Source organism: Dunckerocampus dactyliophorus, chromosome 1, assembly GCF_027744805.1.
Source record: "Dunckerocampus dactyliophorus isolate RoL2022-P2 chromosome 1, RoL_Ddac_1.1, whole genome shotgun sequence".
Classification (NCBI taxonomy): domain Eukaryota; kingdom Metazoa; phylum Chordata; class Actinopteri; order Syngnathiformes; family Syngnathidae; genus Dunckerocampus; species Dunckerocampus dactyliophorus.
The window spans coordinates 46,813,079-46,830,495 of NC_072819.1; the positions used below are offsets into that span (position 1 = coordinate 46,813,079).

Here is a 17,417-nt window from a genome sequence, read left to right on the forward strand (position 1 = left end):
CTCTGTGCCGTCTTCCCCAGAGGAACGCTGTCAGCGCTTCAGCTCTATATTTGACGTGTCGCCGCTGACAAGTGTTTGTGTGAATGATGGCTCTTCCCTGAAAATCTTGGCTTTAAAGCAGCAACCGCAAGGCCAATTTATTGTTGTTTTGTTGCTCCAGGATTCACCCCTCAGTTGTGAAGTGTCATTGACGTTTAAGGCACAGTGGTAAAAACACATGGACAGCATCAAGGCGCATTTTTATTGTAACGCCCTGTCTTTAAATTAGGACTGTCAAAATTAATGCATTAATTTCTGTTATTATAATCTGATGAAAAACGCTATTAACCCATCTGCAACGCAGAATGACTCAAAATCCCTGAAACGTCTCTGCCAACGCATTTCGGGCAGTTTGTCCAAGTAGTGTTAGCATCGCACATGCACAAATGCGCAGTTGGAGTGGAGCTCGTGACAATCTGGCACTGCTGACTTACGAATATCTCGCCACTCCTGCAACCACTCTTCTGTGTGACAGACTGTTCTCAGTCGCAGGCCACATTGTAAACAAGAAGTGGTCAGCACCCCTCTCGAATAATCAACAGTCAACAAGTTTTCTAAGTGGCTGAAAATGAACTGAACATGACGTTAAGGATGTTTAATAAACACGTTAAGTGCATATATATATATTCCCATCTCTTTGCTCGTGCAAAATGAGACACGATTAATATAGATTAAAAATGAAAATGTAATCCCGATTAAAAATTAATCCACAGCAACCCTGTGATTAATCAGATTTCAAATTGTAATCGTTTGACAGCACTACTTTAAATAAATATTATCTGATGCTTTATTGTGTGGTGAAGTTGAAGTTTGTACAATCATTGAACACCACTACACTGAACAGTCATATTAGCACCGATGTTATAGTAGCTGATCCAGGGCGGCCATTTTCTTTATTTGAAGGCCATTTTATTAAAGTGCATTACTAATAATCTGCTAAACTACTGCTCAAGTTGTCATGGTCGCATGTTTATTAATCTGTCTTGGACTATACATGCACAGTTCTTGTTTCAGGAGCTGGGTCGATATTGCCATCAGCAACCCCCCCATCTGAGCCGCACAGACTGAGGTCTAATGGGAATCAACCCGAGCTCGGTTCTTCTGCTCCCCAAATGCCCCGTGCGTAGGAGTGGCGGCTGAGTGACGGTTCCTTGCAAATGCCACCTGGAGGATGTTAGCAGCTTGTCAAGTGGCGTTGCCCTGCAGGGGCAGGGCTGGCTTGGAGGGTGGGATTCAACGTCATCACCTCCCCTACTGGAGTGAGCCGCCTCCCTCCTCTCTGACATTTGTCTGTGTCGCTTGGCGTCAAAGGGCCTCACTTCGCTTGGCATCCTTGTTTTATGCCCGCCTTCCCCCCCCCCCCCCCCCCCTCTTATCTCTCGTCCCGCCCTCCAGCCTTAAGATCAGCTCTCAGTCACGACTTGAAAATGGAGGCGATGTACCGGAGAAGACAGGCTAAATGACTTTGTGTTGTTGAGTTGAATGGGGATGTTTATCAGGAGTGGGACACTCTGCTTCCCGGTGCTGTCTGTTTGTTGTGTTCTCTGAAAGAGATCACAAGCCCTTCTCAGCCTGTGGCCGTGTATCACGCCACCTCCCATGTGCTGGGAGCGTTTGCTGCCTTGAAAACGGCTTGACTGGGGGCCAAGTCCACATGTACAATACAGTACATGGGTACTTTTAAAAATGAATATCCTCCTATTCGCAGGGGTAAAAAAAAAATAATCTCTGTCCACGTGACAAGACATTCGCTTGCTGTCACTTGTCCGTCAACCAATCAGAAGTCCGTATCTCCATATAGTGACAGATTAGAAGCAGAGCACATTTACACATAAAACACTGTTTTCATGTGGACGAAAGGCTGACACCCACAGAAACATCTGATCCTGGCAGTATCAGCTCAGAACAAATGCAATTACTATGAAACCATTTCCAGATCAAGTCAATTTGGGTTAAAATCCAAACAGGGACGCCTCAGTGAATGCTACACCGCCAGTCAGTCTGTGACTAAGTTTTCCAATCAATCTGGACTGACTTAATGTCTTCTTTATTGCCGCAGGGTGGTTCTAGGTGGATTTCTGTGACACTCGCTGATGAGGCTCAGTGGACTCTTTCTAAAATGATTACAATATGTAAGGCATCTCATAAGCTGCATGGATACATTTGAGTGCACATTTTGATGAATTCATGTGTACTAGGAGAGTAACGGGGCCGTAATCACGATTCGGTGAGTTTGGTTTGATCCATCTTCCGTTCACTTTCAGGACAGTAAGGGAAGGCTGTTCGGCATGCTTCCGTACTGAACCAAAGGTTCTTGCAGCTTAAAAATGCTGATTAAAGATACTCCTGCATTTCTTCCTGTATTTTTATCTTGTGTGTTTTTCCTCCTGCCGTTCCTGCTTCCCGTCCTCCGAGCTCCTCGTGACGCCACCCTACTCCCTAGTTAGTAGTTCTTGACTTTTGTTTTGTTTTTTTCTTTCATGCCCTTTTCTGTGGCGCATTCTATTTCAGTTCCCTGTTTTGCACCGTTTACCTCAGCCTTTCCCAAGCAGCATTTTTCGCATCCTGTTGGGTTTTTTTTCCTATATGCGGCATTATTAAAGACTCTTTCTGACTGGAACCTTTTGGTCTGGCTCTGCATCTGGGATCCTTACCTGACTTGCCTTATTAATCAACTTTTGCATGCTTATGACTGTTCAGTTGTATTTCTCACAGCCGCTAAAGGCGTATTTACGGTAGGTGAAACCCTGGAGCAAAAACCAAACACTAACAAGGGCTGTGTGTGTGCACGCGTACGCACGTGTGTGTGCGTGTGCGTGTGCATGCGTTAAAATTTCCCTACCATGCGTAACCACTTCCTCCTTGTTGTCGAGTGTGTTTTTTCATGCAAATGATCCATGCCGAGCTCTTGTCAAATGCACATCTGCCACCTTGTGGTCGTTTTTAATGGCTTAAAATTGCTCTAAAAGTGACATCTATTAGTGTGCAGTTGCGTCATCACCACTTTTTGCCTCTCGCGCAAAACATGTAAAAGACGTATAAATACGTCTTTGGGATCGGGCGTTCAGTTTTATAAAAACTTATAAATACGTCTTTGGTATTGAATGAGTTACTGTTTCATGGTTGACTATGGCCTGTTATTAACCAAAAAGTATGCATATTTAAGCACATTTTTTTGTATTTTTGACCTAAATTAAGCATTCTCAAGCACAAAAATGGCCAAATGAACTTAAATACAAAATATAAGGCATTCAGAAGACATACTGTACTCACCCATTCAAGACAAAATCCTGGGTACACGGATATACAGTATGTAGCATCATTATCATCAAAGAAGTTGCAGTATTAACAGTAATACGAGTGTGAAGGTGACTATAGGGGTATCTAGAGGGGGGGGTTTTATATCCAGTTTATCAGAAGATAAATCACATTTGTACAAAAGCTGGTATTTACAATGTTGACCTTTCTTCTCCAGAATATCTGCACTTCATTGGTTTCTGGAATTTGCTCATTACAACGATATAGAAGGAGTGTGAATCACAAACATGACAACCTTTATACTCTACTGGATGTACACATTCTTGTGTACATGCTCACTAGACACTCACCTCAATAAGATCACCAAGCACAACATCATCCATGGAAAAGCAAATGAACAAAGTGCAGACATGCAGCATACTTCAACATGCAAAAAGAAAACAAATGATTAGCGACTGAGCAGTTGATGTGATGCATGATGCCAAAACAGAGATGTCATGCACAGCCGCGCCGCGCGGGAAGCTTACCTAAGGCCGTCCTCGCCGGCGTGGCGTCGCTCTTGATCCAGAAGGAGACCCAGGACAGGACCACAGTCAGGATACAGGGGATGTAAGTCTGGATGGTGAAGTAGCCCATCCTTCTGCTGAGGTCAAAGTATACCGTCATCAACACATAGTCTCCTGTTGGAAGGAAATTAAAATAAGTCACATAAAAATGGTGGATTCAGTTGTGATGAACCAACTTTTACTATCAAATCAGATGCTTAATCGAGTCTGAGTTCCCTTTTATGTATTTAGTGACAGTGTAATTGCTAATTAATTGAGAGTTGATCTATAAATGCTTCTTATTGCAACAGTCACTTGACAGCAGGGAGATAATGATCTCTCAGAGTAGGGCCTTGACAAAGTTCCACACTGCCTCCAAGTATTCCGCAAAAAAAGGAGCTTTGTGATGTGCTGCCACGAGGTCATTTGAAAGAGAAAAGATGAATAAATCATCTCTCCAACACTCAACTACCGTAGAGCTCGCCTCAAAATGTAGACAGTAGAAGTGACTTTTGACAAAGGATATACTGTCATATCCTGTACAACTATAGATTACACTTCCATCATAATGAGCGAGGTGGACTGATGTTCCCTGAAGATTGGTCAGTGCTCTCAGTACTGCTGGTTTGAGTGGTGCGAGATTTATTAGTAAGCACCAGAGAAACAAACATTACATCTATATTTATTATATATGCATATATTGTACATTTATATACATGCATGGTAAAATCGAGTACCGTTGCATTGTGTGTGTTCGCGTGTGTTTCTGTCCATGCTGGCGAAAAGCCCTCCCCGCAACGTAATGTCCCGTTTCCCACACTGTACAGGACAGAGTATATATTAGAGAGCATAGGCGAGTGTAGCCACCCCAACTAAGACCCTGCGGATCTCCTCAGCCCGCCGAGCCCCCAGCCTCCTGGCCCTGACGTCTCGGTGCGGTGCACCTGTTTTTGAAGACCTCCGTAAATGGACAAAGATGAGTGCTTTACTAAAAATAAAATAATCATCAAACTGTTCAAACTCTTACTGTTAGCTGTTGATATTACAGTCTTCCCTCGCTACATGGCGGTTCACCCTTCGTGTTTTTTACTTTAAGTACAATTTTAAATATTTTTTTAACAGCGTAATGAGCACGCATGTGTTCTGCGTCCTTGTGGTGTATTAGAGCGATCTATCGGTGCTCTGTTGTGTGTCTGTTATTGTATTTACTAATGCTACCAGTAGAGGGTGTTGTACACTCATGTGAGAGTTGAGTAATCCTCCACCTGTCAGCTAAATATAGAGCCACAACAGTCCTGATTTGCTAGGGGAGAACCCGTCCATTGTGTCCAACGTTCTGATTGGCTGTAGACTAATGAAAAGAACATATCCCCCGCGATAAACAAGGGAACACTGTACACTAATTTGCTTAGTCACCTACAACACAAAGCTTATACAATCGTTCCTCGTTTATCGTGGTTAATTGGTACCAGACGCGACCACGTGATCAATAATAAATTCCCGTGAAGTAGTATTCCATATTAATAAATATTAATTTTTTTACTTATGGCATAAAAAACCTTTTTACGATCTTCTAACCTCAGTTTTTTAACATTAGAACCCTCTAGATATGAAACAACACCCTTATAGTCACCTTTACATTTGTATTACCCAATATACAGTTGTGGACATATTATGACAAAATAAGACATATTAGACATAAATAAGATAACATACAATGGTGTGAAAAAGATTTTGCCCCCTTCCTGATTTCTTTTTTTTTGCATGTTTGTCGCACTTAAATGTTTCAGATCATCAAACAAATGTAAATATCAGTCAATGACAACACAACTGAACACAAAATGCAGTTTTTACATGAAACTTTTTTATTATTGAGGGAGAAAAAAAATCCTAACCTACATGGCCCTGTGTGAAAAAGTGATTGCCCCCTAAACCTAATAACTGGTTGGGCCAACAACTGCAATCAAGTGTTGGCTATAACTTGCAATGAGACTCTTACAGCGCTGTGCAGGAAGTTTGGCTTCTTTGCAGAATTGTTGTCATTCAGCCACATTGGAGGGTTTTCCAGCATGAAGCGCCTTTTTAAGGTCATGCCACAGCATCTCAATAGGATTCAGGTCAGGACTTTGACTAGGCCACTCCAAAGTCTTCATTTTGTTTTTCTTCAGCCATTCAGAGGTGGACTTGCTGGTGTGTTTTGGATCATTGTCCTGCTGCAGAACCCAAGTTGGTTTCAGCTTGAGGTCACGAACAGATGGCTGGACATTCTCCTTCCAGAATTTTTAGTAGACAGCAGAATTCATGGTTCCATTTATCACAGCAAGTCTTCCAGGTCCTGAAGCAGCAAAACGGCCCTAGACCATCACACTACCACCACCATATTTTGCTGTTGATGTGATGTTCTTTTTCTGAAATACGGCATTACTTTTACGCCAGATGTAACGGGATACACACCTTCCAAAAAGTTAATCTTTTGTCTCGTCAGACCACAGAGTATTTTCCCAAAGGTCTTGGGGATCATCAAGATGTTTTCTGGCAAAATTGAGACAAGCCTTAATGTTCTTTTTGTTCATCAGTGGTTTTGGTCTCGGAACTCTGCCATGCAGGCTGTTTTCGCCCAGTGTCTTTCTTATGGTGGAGTCATGAACTCTGACCTAAACTGAGGCAGGTGAGGCCTGCAGTTCTGTGGATGTTGTTGTGGGGTCTTTTGTGACCTCTTGGTTGAGTCGTCACTGCGCTCTTGGGGTATCTTTGTGTGACCGGCCACTCCTGGGAAGGTTCATCACTGTTCCGCACTGACTAATATTTAAATTTGTTTGATGATCTGGAACATTTAAGCTTGACAAACATGTAAAAAAAAAAAAAAATATATATATATATATATAATGGGGAAAAGGTTCACACACAAGACGAGTTTCTGAGCTTTTTCCTGATCAAATACTAGCTTTTCACCTTTGTCTGTCATTCCGAGCTGAAGGAGCCTGCGGAGGATGCGAGCGTTTTAATTTGTTAATTTCTGTCATTTTTGTTTGCTCGGCTCAAAAATGCTGTTAAGACAATATTATACAATATACATACACACCTAACCCAACTAGAGAAGCAATCTGATCGTACTTCCCCCCCAGCTTGGATCAGAACCATGATGGGGGAGTTATGTTGTGGTACCAGATGGACCCACAGGAATATACACATTCTTCGTTTGGTGGTGAAAAACAGCACGAGCATGGGGGGGGGACCCAAAAAAAAGGGCCGGAGGATCCCATTGGCTGTCCAACAGGACACAGGACCATCCTCGTCCCAAATGAAGGTTGTTACTGGTGCCGAGTGCAGTCCGATAACCATCAGACGTATATATACACACACATTTCTTTTCTTTTTTTTTTTCAATATATGACCGTGTCTGGGCTGGTCCACTAATGTTATAAACAAAAGAAAAAAAAAGAAAAAAATGTTATAAGCAGACAAACAACTCCAATACTATTCTCCTTATAAAAGCAGTGAAGCACTGATTTCATTTAGAAGCTGTTATTTTAAGCTCCATATAATATGCATTCTCGCATTAACACTGATGAGCGGGAGAGCTTCACTAGAGGACATCTAGTGAAGCACGAAAGGAAGTGAATGAACATTTTAGCGACTGAGTGCCTCTCTAAATGCTGAGTATCTCTCTTCTAGGAGCACCTCCCCACATGTGGAGAGGCTCCACGCACAAGAAGGCATTTGAAATGTCTCACAGTCGCCTTGCAATGACAGACGAGGGAGAGCAGCGTTTCTGCACCGCAAAGACATAGAAAAGAAGCTTTTGGGGAACTTTTGAAGAATTGGTAATAATGGCAGCTCTGCGGGTGGGTGGAAACACCCAGTGTCCACTTCTCTCACATGCCGAGGGAGAACAGGCAGCAGAGAGAACGATGTGCACTGGGGTACGAAGGGAAGTGAAAGAGAAATAAACATTTGGCAAGTTGGTCACGATGTGAATTAATCACACGTTTTTTCATCCGCGTGATCTAATTATCATGCGTGAGATGACAGCGCTCTGACGAGTGACAGGGGAAACAAAAGTGAAGTAATAAACAAGAAAGAGATTCATTTTCTTGAAAGTGTTGGGAGGTTTGTCTTTGCGGAACAATGAGGGTGACTCTGGTGTGACGATACGATACGAGTCCAAGCAGCCATCAGGATGACAGGATGACTGTCATAATTTATTGCCTCCGCACATTAGGTCATGTTTTCAATTATGTTCGTTTGGGTATACTTTGTTCACATTGTTTTTAGAATTGTTAACATTGGTGATTGTTCAGTAATCCTAAAAGTTTTATCTTTTCTAATGGACACAAACGGAGAAAATCATAATCGTCCAAGGTTATGTAATATAAATAAAATGTGCTTTGTGCTTTTGTTAGAGAACAGCAAGTTGAGCAAAACGTACTGAAACACTTAACAGTTGGACATGAGCATTCAAAAGTATACAGAAGGTCAAATCACGTAAATTCACCAGTGAACATTATAGTGCATTTTATAGTGCATCCTGAAATTTCACACAAAAGCGCCCAATATAAGTTTTTGTGAGTAGTATACTGTAGATATTCAGCCTCGTAGACCACTGGTTCTCAAATGTGTACCCCTGAGGATACTTGAGGGCTCTCCAGAGGGTACTTGACATTTACTTTTTTTTTTTTTCAATTTCGGCTTCTAACCCTCACGATATACACGACACGTTCTCAAAACCTGCTGACACAAACCTGACAAAGGAGTAAATGAGAAAATTTAAAGTTAAGGTGCACTCAAACTCACTCAAACAATATTTTTTGCAGTCACTGACACATAAAAAAAAACATGTAAAAAGGTAACCGTGAAAAAACTTTGCACTTACAGAACATTCGTGGCAGTGATAACAGTCATGATGACTGGACACCACATGATTTTTTTAGATAGCAATGCAGAATTAACTTAACGTTTTATTTGTCTGGAGTCATCTGGCACCATAACAATAGCCTAGCTTTTTTACTTTGCAGCTTGGTGTGTGTTAGAAGCAAAACAGAAGGCGTTCAAGGCGCTTCCCACGATAATTAATGCTTGTGACGGCGGAGGACACCAAAAGTAATTATTGTCATTGGATTTTCAAAGTTCCTGTATTTTGCCAATATTATCTGTTTAGCAGAAAATATGTGCGTATTTTGCAAAGAGCAGACCAATAATGACTTCCACTGACAATCATTTTAGCAAATGCAATTACAGTTAAGATGAGAGCCACTCAATAAAACCATGATATTTGTGAGGTGTTTGTCCTCCCCTCCACCCCCAAATGCCCAACTATTTCAAACAACACAAATTAGCACTGTTTTGGACAGTAATAAATCGGATAGTCATGCTACAGTGGAGTGTTTTACATCTTTTTTTCGACCAAAAAAACTACATTTCTCTAGTTAAGTGGTACTTGGCTGAAAAATTCCACAGGGTGTACAGTACTTCATTAAAACAAGGCTGAAAACCACCGCCCTTGGTCATCGTGTTTCACACCCAATTCCCAATATTTGGGCCTTGGCACTGCTCCTTTTTATACTGGGATCAAAACTAAATGGAATATTCATGTGGGAAGCTCTTTGAAAGCCAAATCAGGAGATCAGTGCAGTGGAGGCAAAGAGGTTAACAATAACCGTGTCATGTTCTGGGCCCGATCTCCCTCATTCATAATGCTCTGCTTAATCAGCCATTAAAACCAGCATTAAAAATGAATTAGGAACTGTCCCACGCGAAGCCAGTCGTGGGTGTAATTAGTGGAACCTATCGGAGTGACAATATTCCGACAGCCTCTTCCAAACAACAAACAGGAACGGAATGATCACATAGAGTCTGCAAAGCGAACGGGACTGAATAATTTAACTTTAATCTTTAATTTTGGTGATTAATGCTGGTGAACCAACGATCTCTCCTTCCAGCCTGAAGGCACTACATGGGTCTCCAGCTTGTTTGATGACATTTATGGTGAACCTGAGCATGAAGTCACGTCTGGCGCTATTAGGATGAATGACATGTCCTTCCTTACCTGCAGTTGTAGTCAATAGATCGGTTGTGTTTCGGAGCCCCATGAAATCAAACTGGTAGAGCCGCCAGTATTTCTGGTCCGACGTCTCCACAGAGTTCCGCCTCCACTTGTACACAATTTCATCTCGTGGGTAGCCATCTAGGAACAACACAGACACTCTTTTATCTTTGTGGCATGTGACCTTAAAGTAACAGCTTCAAGTCACCTGGATATTACACTGGCTTGTAATAAAGAGAATAGCATCTCGGTTGTTGCCGACGTGACCCTAGCTAGCTATCTATAATAGCTGTGGGCCAGCCAGGACACCTCTGCGTTGTACGATATTGTAACGTGACTCTTCAGATTTGTGTGTACAGTGGACCCTCGCATCATTAATCTGTTCCAGAAGGTCTGACTCAAACCGAAACGTATACTACCTGAATCAAGTTTTCTGTTCCAGAAACCCCAACAATTGTAACACAAAACACTTGTTATGGTTTTAAATTTCTAGTTTTACTTGCAGAAAACACTTTGAAATGGCGAATGAAAGGGATAAATGAACATTTAACATTACTTTTATTTGATTGTTGACAAAGACAAGCTATGAGGCAGCCTTTCTGTTTCACTACCAGTTATTTCTTGTATTCACTAGTGTGGCTCACCTTTTTTTATCAAGACTCTGGCACTTAAAACCTTCTTTGGCTCCAATGTGGGTTATTTTGCAGCCGTGACCAATAGGAAAAGCAGAAACTTGTGGCGTAACTGTGTTAGTTAGCAACGAACTACAGAGTCAACCGCTGATGACGTCATTGACGGGTGACAGAGCTGGGGTACAATGACTTCCGCTTACAGTTTCCATGCTAACACGATGCTAACAGTGATGTGATAAAAATATGTTGCGAACACAGTTGGACTTCCAGCAATGTATGAATAACAAGACCAGACGTGCGCCATATTGTACACTAACCGGGATATGTACGCAACTGAGGTATTATTTTTTGTGTAAATACTAACCGACTTGACGCACACACACTCACATAGCACAGTCAGAGTTGCGCAACACTTAGATATGACTCACGGAAAAATAAGGGAAACACAGGTGCATTGTTCTCTCTCTCACACACACATGAAATACATTTTCACTTTCACTTTCTAAACGTGCGCAGGAACTGCTTCATATGTTCTGTATGCCCATCATTCTGGGCTCTCCATCCATCTTCCTTGTCGATGTAGAGTTCAGCACACTAACCAAATACATCGCTGTTCTTTTTGATACAGTTTGAAAACCTTTTAAATTGTGTGATAATTGACTACTTCTCCGAAAGCAATGCGATCCCAAGAACCGGGGAAAAAAAAGCTAAAGAAAAGAAAAGCTTTTACAGTATGACTGAAAGAATTACATATACAGTCGTTCCTCACAATATCGCCGTTATCGCTCCCTCGTTATATCGCCATTTTTCAAAAATTAATAAATGATCACTGCTATGTGGTTGACTATGGCCTATTATTAGTTTAAAAAAATGCATATTTAAGTGAATAGTACTTATTCTTGACCTAAATTAAGCATTTTCAAGCATAAAAATGTCTAAATGATCTTACTAAATGAACTAAAATAACAACAAGGCATAACAAGCATTGTAATTGTGAATGTGGTACTGTACTCTACCCTGGCCACTAGTTGTTGGTGTTCGGTGAGACATGCACTGGCCTCCTCTCTAAGGTTCCCTAAGGAACATGTTTACTGCGACACTGCTCAAGCAGGAGTTTTATTTACATCTTAAATGGCTTAGTTACTCGTATTTGTTCTACTATATTGGGTAATACGAGTGTAAAGCCATTTAAAGATGCAAGCAAGTACACCGGAAGTACGCTGTCCACAAAAAAGCAACAAGGAACCGGTAATATGTGAGTCTACGTTATCTTGTTTACATCTAATATGTCTTATTTTCTCTGATGGACGTGACCAGGAGGCCCAGCGCAGGTCAGTAAGATCTTCATTGGGGAATGAGTGACAGCAGTAATGAGCCATGGATGAGCCCTTGTTGCGGGCCTTGCTGAAAACCACATAATTATGTGAATGCTCTCATTAAGAGGACGGCACGCTATTAAACGTTATAGGAGTCAGGTCTCGCTAGCTCTAGCGGCCTCTCTTTGCTGCAGCTGGTAAATGAGCACAGCCTATCAGTGCAGAGAACACATCCGAGTATTTCCAAATGTGGACCATGGTGATGGGTTCTTATGAACGTAATACTGCTTCAGTGAAATGGAAATGAGGCGGGTGCTGCATTTTAAAAGACAGAGCCATCACTCCGCTATCTTTTTGTGACCCAGTGACAGGAGTCGGTTGGATGGTTTAATCAATAAGTCTGATTTGTTGACGCTTAGACATCAACCACTCGAAATTAACTCATCGCCACTGACCCGCTGAGTTTGCAAGATGTCTTCTTTATGGAATAATTTAGTGTTGGAAACTTTCACATCTTCCCACCGCTGACAGTCAGGGGGAAAGTGCTGAAATGTGTTGGAAGTGTCACTTTTTTTCTTTTCTTGCAGGCAATTTGCCCGCTGGCCGTCAACGCAATGCTTGCCACATACAGTTCCATTTACAGTACATGTAAATATGATACCCTTATAGCGACACAGTAAGAGCACTTCACTGTGATGACAAGCCTGATTGGCCTGTGCAGACCCCCTGCAGACCACACCGCCTTTAAAAGAAGCCTTTTCTTGGATTTTTACCATGTGCCATAAATTCTCAGCAGAGTTCAAAGTAGCGGCTTATACGCCAGTGCGGCTAATATATGGCTAAAAACTACATTTCCCACGGTGCTATGTGTGGTCATGTTCTAATGGCAAATTTCCTATACTTCAGAACTACAAAGCCTGTTATGAGGAATGAAAACAAAAAGGAAATGTAGCAGAAATAACTCCAGCAGAAATAATGTGTAACATCCAGCAATTTCACAAGTGTCTCTACGTAAACCTTATGCAATGTATGTAGCACCACAGGCGTACACATCATATCCGCTCACGTATATGTACATCAATAAATAGAAATACAGACACAAAATGTAAAAAAATCTATCCATCTAACACTGACTACCGAAAATAAACAACCAGATACAGACGTTCTTCCTCTTGTTTAATGCGGGTCGCAACCAACGTCTAGGTGCATATCGCCACCTACTGTACCGGAAGTAGACGCGTTGTGGCAACCCGGTAGTGACAAGCTTCCATCATACTGTAGAACATACACGAACAAATGAAATTGATGCCGCTTTCAAGTTAAAGGCATTGGATTTGAGGATAAGCTGCATACAAGATGGATGGATGGATGGATGGCAATGGATTTGGCTGTGAAGACAAGGAAACATGGCTGCTTCGTGTAGGACTATTGCCAGTTGAAGGAGGGCTCAGCTCACCGAAAGGGAGAGAGAACTGACAATGTTTGTGACGAGGGAATTAGGACGCTGTTCTAACAAGGAAGAGTGTAGGCTTTGTTGTCTACTGTATGTTACATGCATGTTTTTGGAATGTGGGAGGAAACCAGAGTACCTAAAGGAAACCCACGCATGCACGGGGAGAACAGTATTCCTTATTTGTAAATCAAATATTTCCATAGAGCATAGAAAACATGTTTACAACCCTTTAACAATGTTTTTTTTAATTATTAGAACCTTCTAGACATGAACTAACAACCCTATAGTCACCTTTACACTTGTATTACCCAATGCAGTAGGCGAAATAAGACGAAATAAGACATAAATAGTACTTGTGCTTCTGTGTGTTGCTGTACATGTGTTCCAGGGCTAGGGGAGATGAGAGAGGGGACAGACAGGAAGTGACATCGAGGGTTTAGAGTTGAGTTTTAGCTTGGCGTGGCTGCAACAGGGATTATTGTGTCTGGTGTGAGATAATTCTAATCTGCAATAAAAGCCTGTTGTTCCGGCGATCAAGTCTGGTATTTTGTGCCTCACGGAACTTTACAGTAACAGTACGTCCACCACTGACATCCAGTCTCCAGCTTCAAATAATACATAGCGTCACATCTTTGAATGCATCTTCTGAATGATTTATATTTGGATTTGATCTCGTTTAGACATTTTTATGATTGAAAATGCTTAATTTAGACAAATAATACATACAATTTCCTTAAAAATGCATACTTTTTGACTAATAACAGGCCGCAATCAACCACAGAACAGCCTGATTTATGAATTCATATATTTTTGAGTGACGCCGCAGAATTTGAAGTGCGACATGGCGAGAGTTTGCGGTACAAATAACTGCCAGATCGCCGCACTGTCCTTGAGCATGTTAAAGCATCTCATCCTATGAAAGTGACAGTAAAAACTAGTCAGTGTATTGATCTTATTATTGAGATAGAAAGGTTAGTTCTTGTATTTAGTAGTTTATAACTGTATTTTATGTCCTTCGTGTGTTCTATGTACAATGTGAGAGATTTATTTTAGGTATGATTTAGGTACAAGATCCCACTTGCACCAAAACTCGACATACATCACAGTCCAGGAACGGAAATTGTAGGTAACCCAAGCACCACCTGTAGCCGGAAGCTGGGACCGGTGTATAAAGTTTAACCACCATGGAGATTCACTTCTTGTGCCCTGTAGTGTTGATAGCAGCGGCCCCGTTCAAAGATTATTTGATACGTAACACCTGATCTGATCCGATTGCTGCGCAAACGCTCACAGTTCCGGCAATGTCCTGTTTCAGTGAGTTCTGGTGATGTCTACGGCCATGATAGGTCTATTTTGCAGGATCTCAATGTGAAAGAGGCTTAGGAGTCTGCAACTTGTTCAAAGCCATTTTTTGTGTATACGCACACACAGACTGCTGAATGTTGTTTTGCTTTGTTTTTTTATTTTAAAAAAGGGCTTTTTTGGGCTATAAAAGGAATCTCATGGCAGTTCTACATCGGCTTCTCTCCAAATGCAATTTCCGTTCTTTAATTACAGGGAGATCTTACTCTGATTCAAAAATCCAGTATTAAGCGCAGTTATGAATTTCATATGTGGGAGAAGATGGAGAACTGATTTCATGATTTAAATCTGCTTATGGAGAAATGAGTCATAGAAGATGAACCTTAAATTTAAACATCATAATTACATCTGGATAATAGATCCGTTTTTTTCTCCATTAAATTTGCTTGAGGTCAGCGTTCTGAACTCATAATGACTTATCATTTTTCAATTGAAGCACCTGCTGCATACATTCAGATACACAAAGCACAGGTGGTTTCGCCTCAAGGGGTTGCTTGAAATTAATTTCATCATATTTGATTTGGTGGTGACGGGCAGCCTCCTTAGCCACACACCTAAATAAACAGTTGTGCAAGGCTCCAGCTCCTGGCTCATTATTACTGTCGGTTATGGATTTGGAGATGCAGCAGCTGTGCTCTTCGTCCTGGCTCGCAGCACCATCATCTGCATCTTTTGATCCCACACAATTGTGGACCCAAGAACTGTTCCGTCTACCACGGTTCTCCCAGCCAATCGCGTGTAAATGAATGAAATACCCCTTAATGAGGGAGTGGGACATTTAGGCTACAGACGTGTAGTATGTGTCGGGCGGCTGGTGCGCTGCACGTGGGTTCGTAAGTGTCAGCACTCACAACTTGAGAAGACGAGTGGACATGAGTGCTCGTCCATTGGGAAATTATGGAGCTGCAGCTGACATTCAGCGTTGATGGTCATCCTGGAGAGGCAGACAGACAAAAACACAAAGACACATGATGCTTCTCTAAAATCACTCCTTGTTCTCTGTGTCATTTGTCAATAGCCCTGACATTATTCATCTCCATGCAAGATAATGATGTGAGTTATCACGTGCTTTTGTCCCAGGTAGAATGAGCACATAAGTGGCACCTCAATCAAAGCAGGCAGCAGATCCCACCGCCCATCTCTCTGTGGTACTTGCACATCGCTGACATTCCAATGTGCAGATTTAACGTCTGCCTGTGCGAAATGTGCCAAAAGCCCCAATTTAAACCCAAGTGTGGAGCTGAGGTGCGAAGAGCAAGCACATACGCTTCAACGTCTGCAACAAGGTGTTAAAATATGACATTTTACCATATGTGTTAATGAGCATCATAAGTAAACTGTGATGCAGTCAAAGGTTGTCATTAATATTGTAGGTAAGGCGATGGATCCACTTTTTGCTGACTGCTCACAATAATAATACTACTAATAATAATGACTTTTGATTGACACTGTCAGAAAGCTACAGTATTACCATATTTTCCAGACTATAAGTCGCTTCGGAGTATACAGTAAGTTGCATCAGTCAAAGAATGCATCATGAGGAGGAAAAAAACATATTTGCATTAACTGGTGTTTATGATCAAGCTTTACCAGGTTTTTTTTTTTTTAAGCGTATCATGACGCTGCTCCTAACAACGTTAAATTCACACGAGATGGCGACAAAGCCGGAGTGAGTGGGAGTTTTAAAACCAAAACATTGTATTCACAAATAAGTTGAAATAGACTGAAAATCATAAGTGTGTATTTGGTTAGTCAGTGTCTGACGCAGCAGCTTCATTCTCCAAACTAGACATAATTAGTGACCTAATTAAACAACATTTCTCAATCCACACAGGTATCATGTAATTATAGTTGCACATTACTTACAGACATATCATCTCCAAGGCCGAAATGTATTCTTGAACAAAAAGCGTCCTGTTTTTTCTGTATCATTCGATTTATGTGCATAACTGCCTCACAAGCTCAACTCAATGAATTATTATATATACACCAACCACCAGCCCACTTTAAAGTAAGGCCAACACATGTTAAATTATATATACAGTATATTTTGACATATAAGTTGCACCGCACATGAGACGTGAGTCACAACACCAGCCAAAAAAGCGTGACTTATATTCTGGAAAATACAGTAATTCATCAATGTGTGTATTACTAGGGGCATTGGTAGCATAGTGATTCATATAGATGCCTTTCACACGGCTAGCCCAGGCTTAATTCCGTGATTAAGTGTATGGATGGATAAATGTTTATTACCGTGAGGTATTAACACGTTAACACAACTGTGACAGTGTCCGTCAAAACTGTGCATTATAACTCAGTTTGACATCTCTCCATATCTCTTTGTACAGGTGTGCCTCATATTGTGGCCGCGGAGTTTATGTACCTGTCAGATGACGAAGTGCCGCCGTCCTCAACACACTGTGCTTAAAACAACACCCAGTATGAATTTGTCCATCATTTTTTGCGTCGAATCAAAATTCAATACTCAGTCCCACTGAACTTTGCGCTCCCATAATAGTTGACGTGCTCGTGATGAGCGTCAGCAATTTGCAACTGCTAGATGTGTGAGCTGAATAAGAACAGAGGGGAGGAAGGCACCTTATCCGAACGTGTCGAGCACCGGTTCTGCACATTTCAGGATATTTTCCAGCATGAAAGCAAAAACTCAGAAAGAAGTGTCTGAGGAGAAACCGTGCGTGTTGGATTGATTCTTGTCTTCATCAAACTGAGCAGAACAGACCTCAACAAACATCCATCCGCACGGGT

At 41.6% G+C, this 17,417-nt stretch overlaps 1 protein-coding gene across 3 annotated transcripts in view; it reads right to left on the bottom strand.

Annotated features, from left to right (window-relative positions):
- LOC129190337 (gamma-aminobutyric acid receptor subunit gamma-3-like) overlaps nt 1-17,417 on the bottom strand; it is a 93,832-nt gene that overhangs the window by 11,692 nt on the left and 64,723 nt on the right. For 2 of the 3 annotated variants that reach the window (XM_054792955.1, XM_054792938.1), the window contains 3 exons: nt 15,500-15,582; nt 9,889-10,026; nt 3,825-3,977 (listed from right to left, as the gene is read on the bottom strand). In XM_054792955.1, the coding sequence (XP_054648930.1) occupies nt 3,825-3,977; nt 9,889-10,026; nt 15,500-15,582 (374 nt within the window). Of the gene's footprint in view, nt 1-3,647; nt 3,718-3,824; nt 3,978-9,888; nt 10,027-15,499; nt 15,583-17,417 lie in introns of all 3 variants that reach the window. The other variant, XM_054792947.1, reaches the window with a different exon arrangement.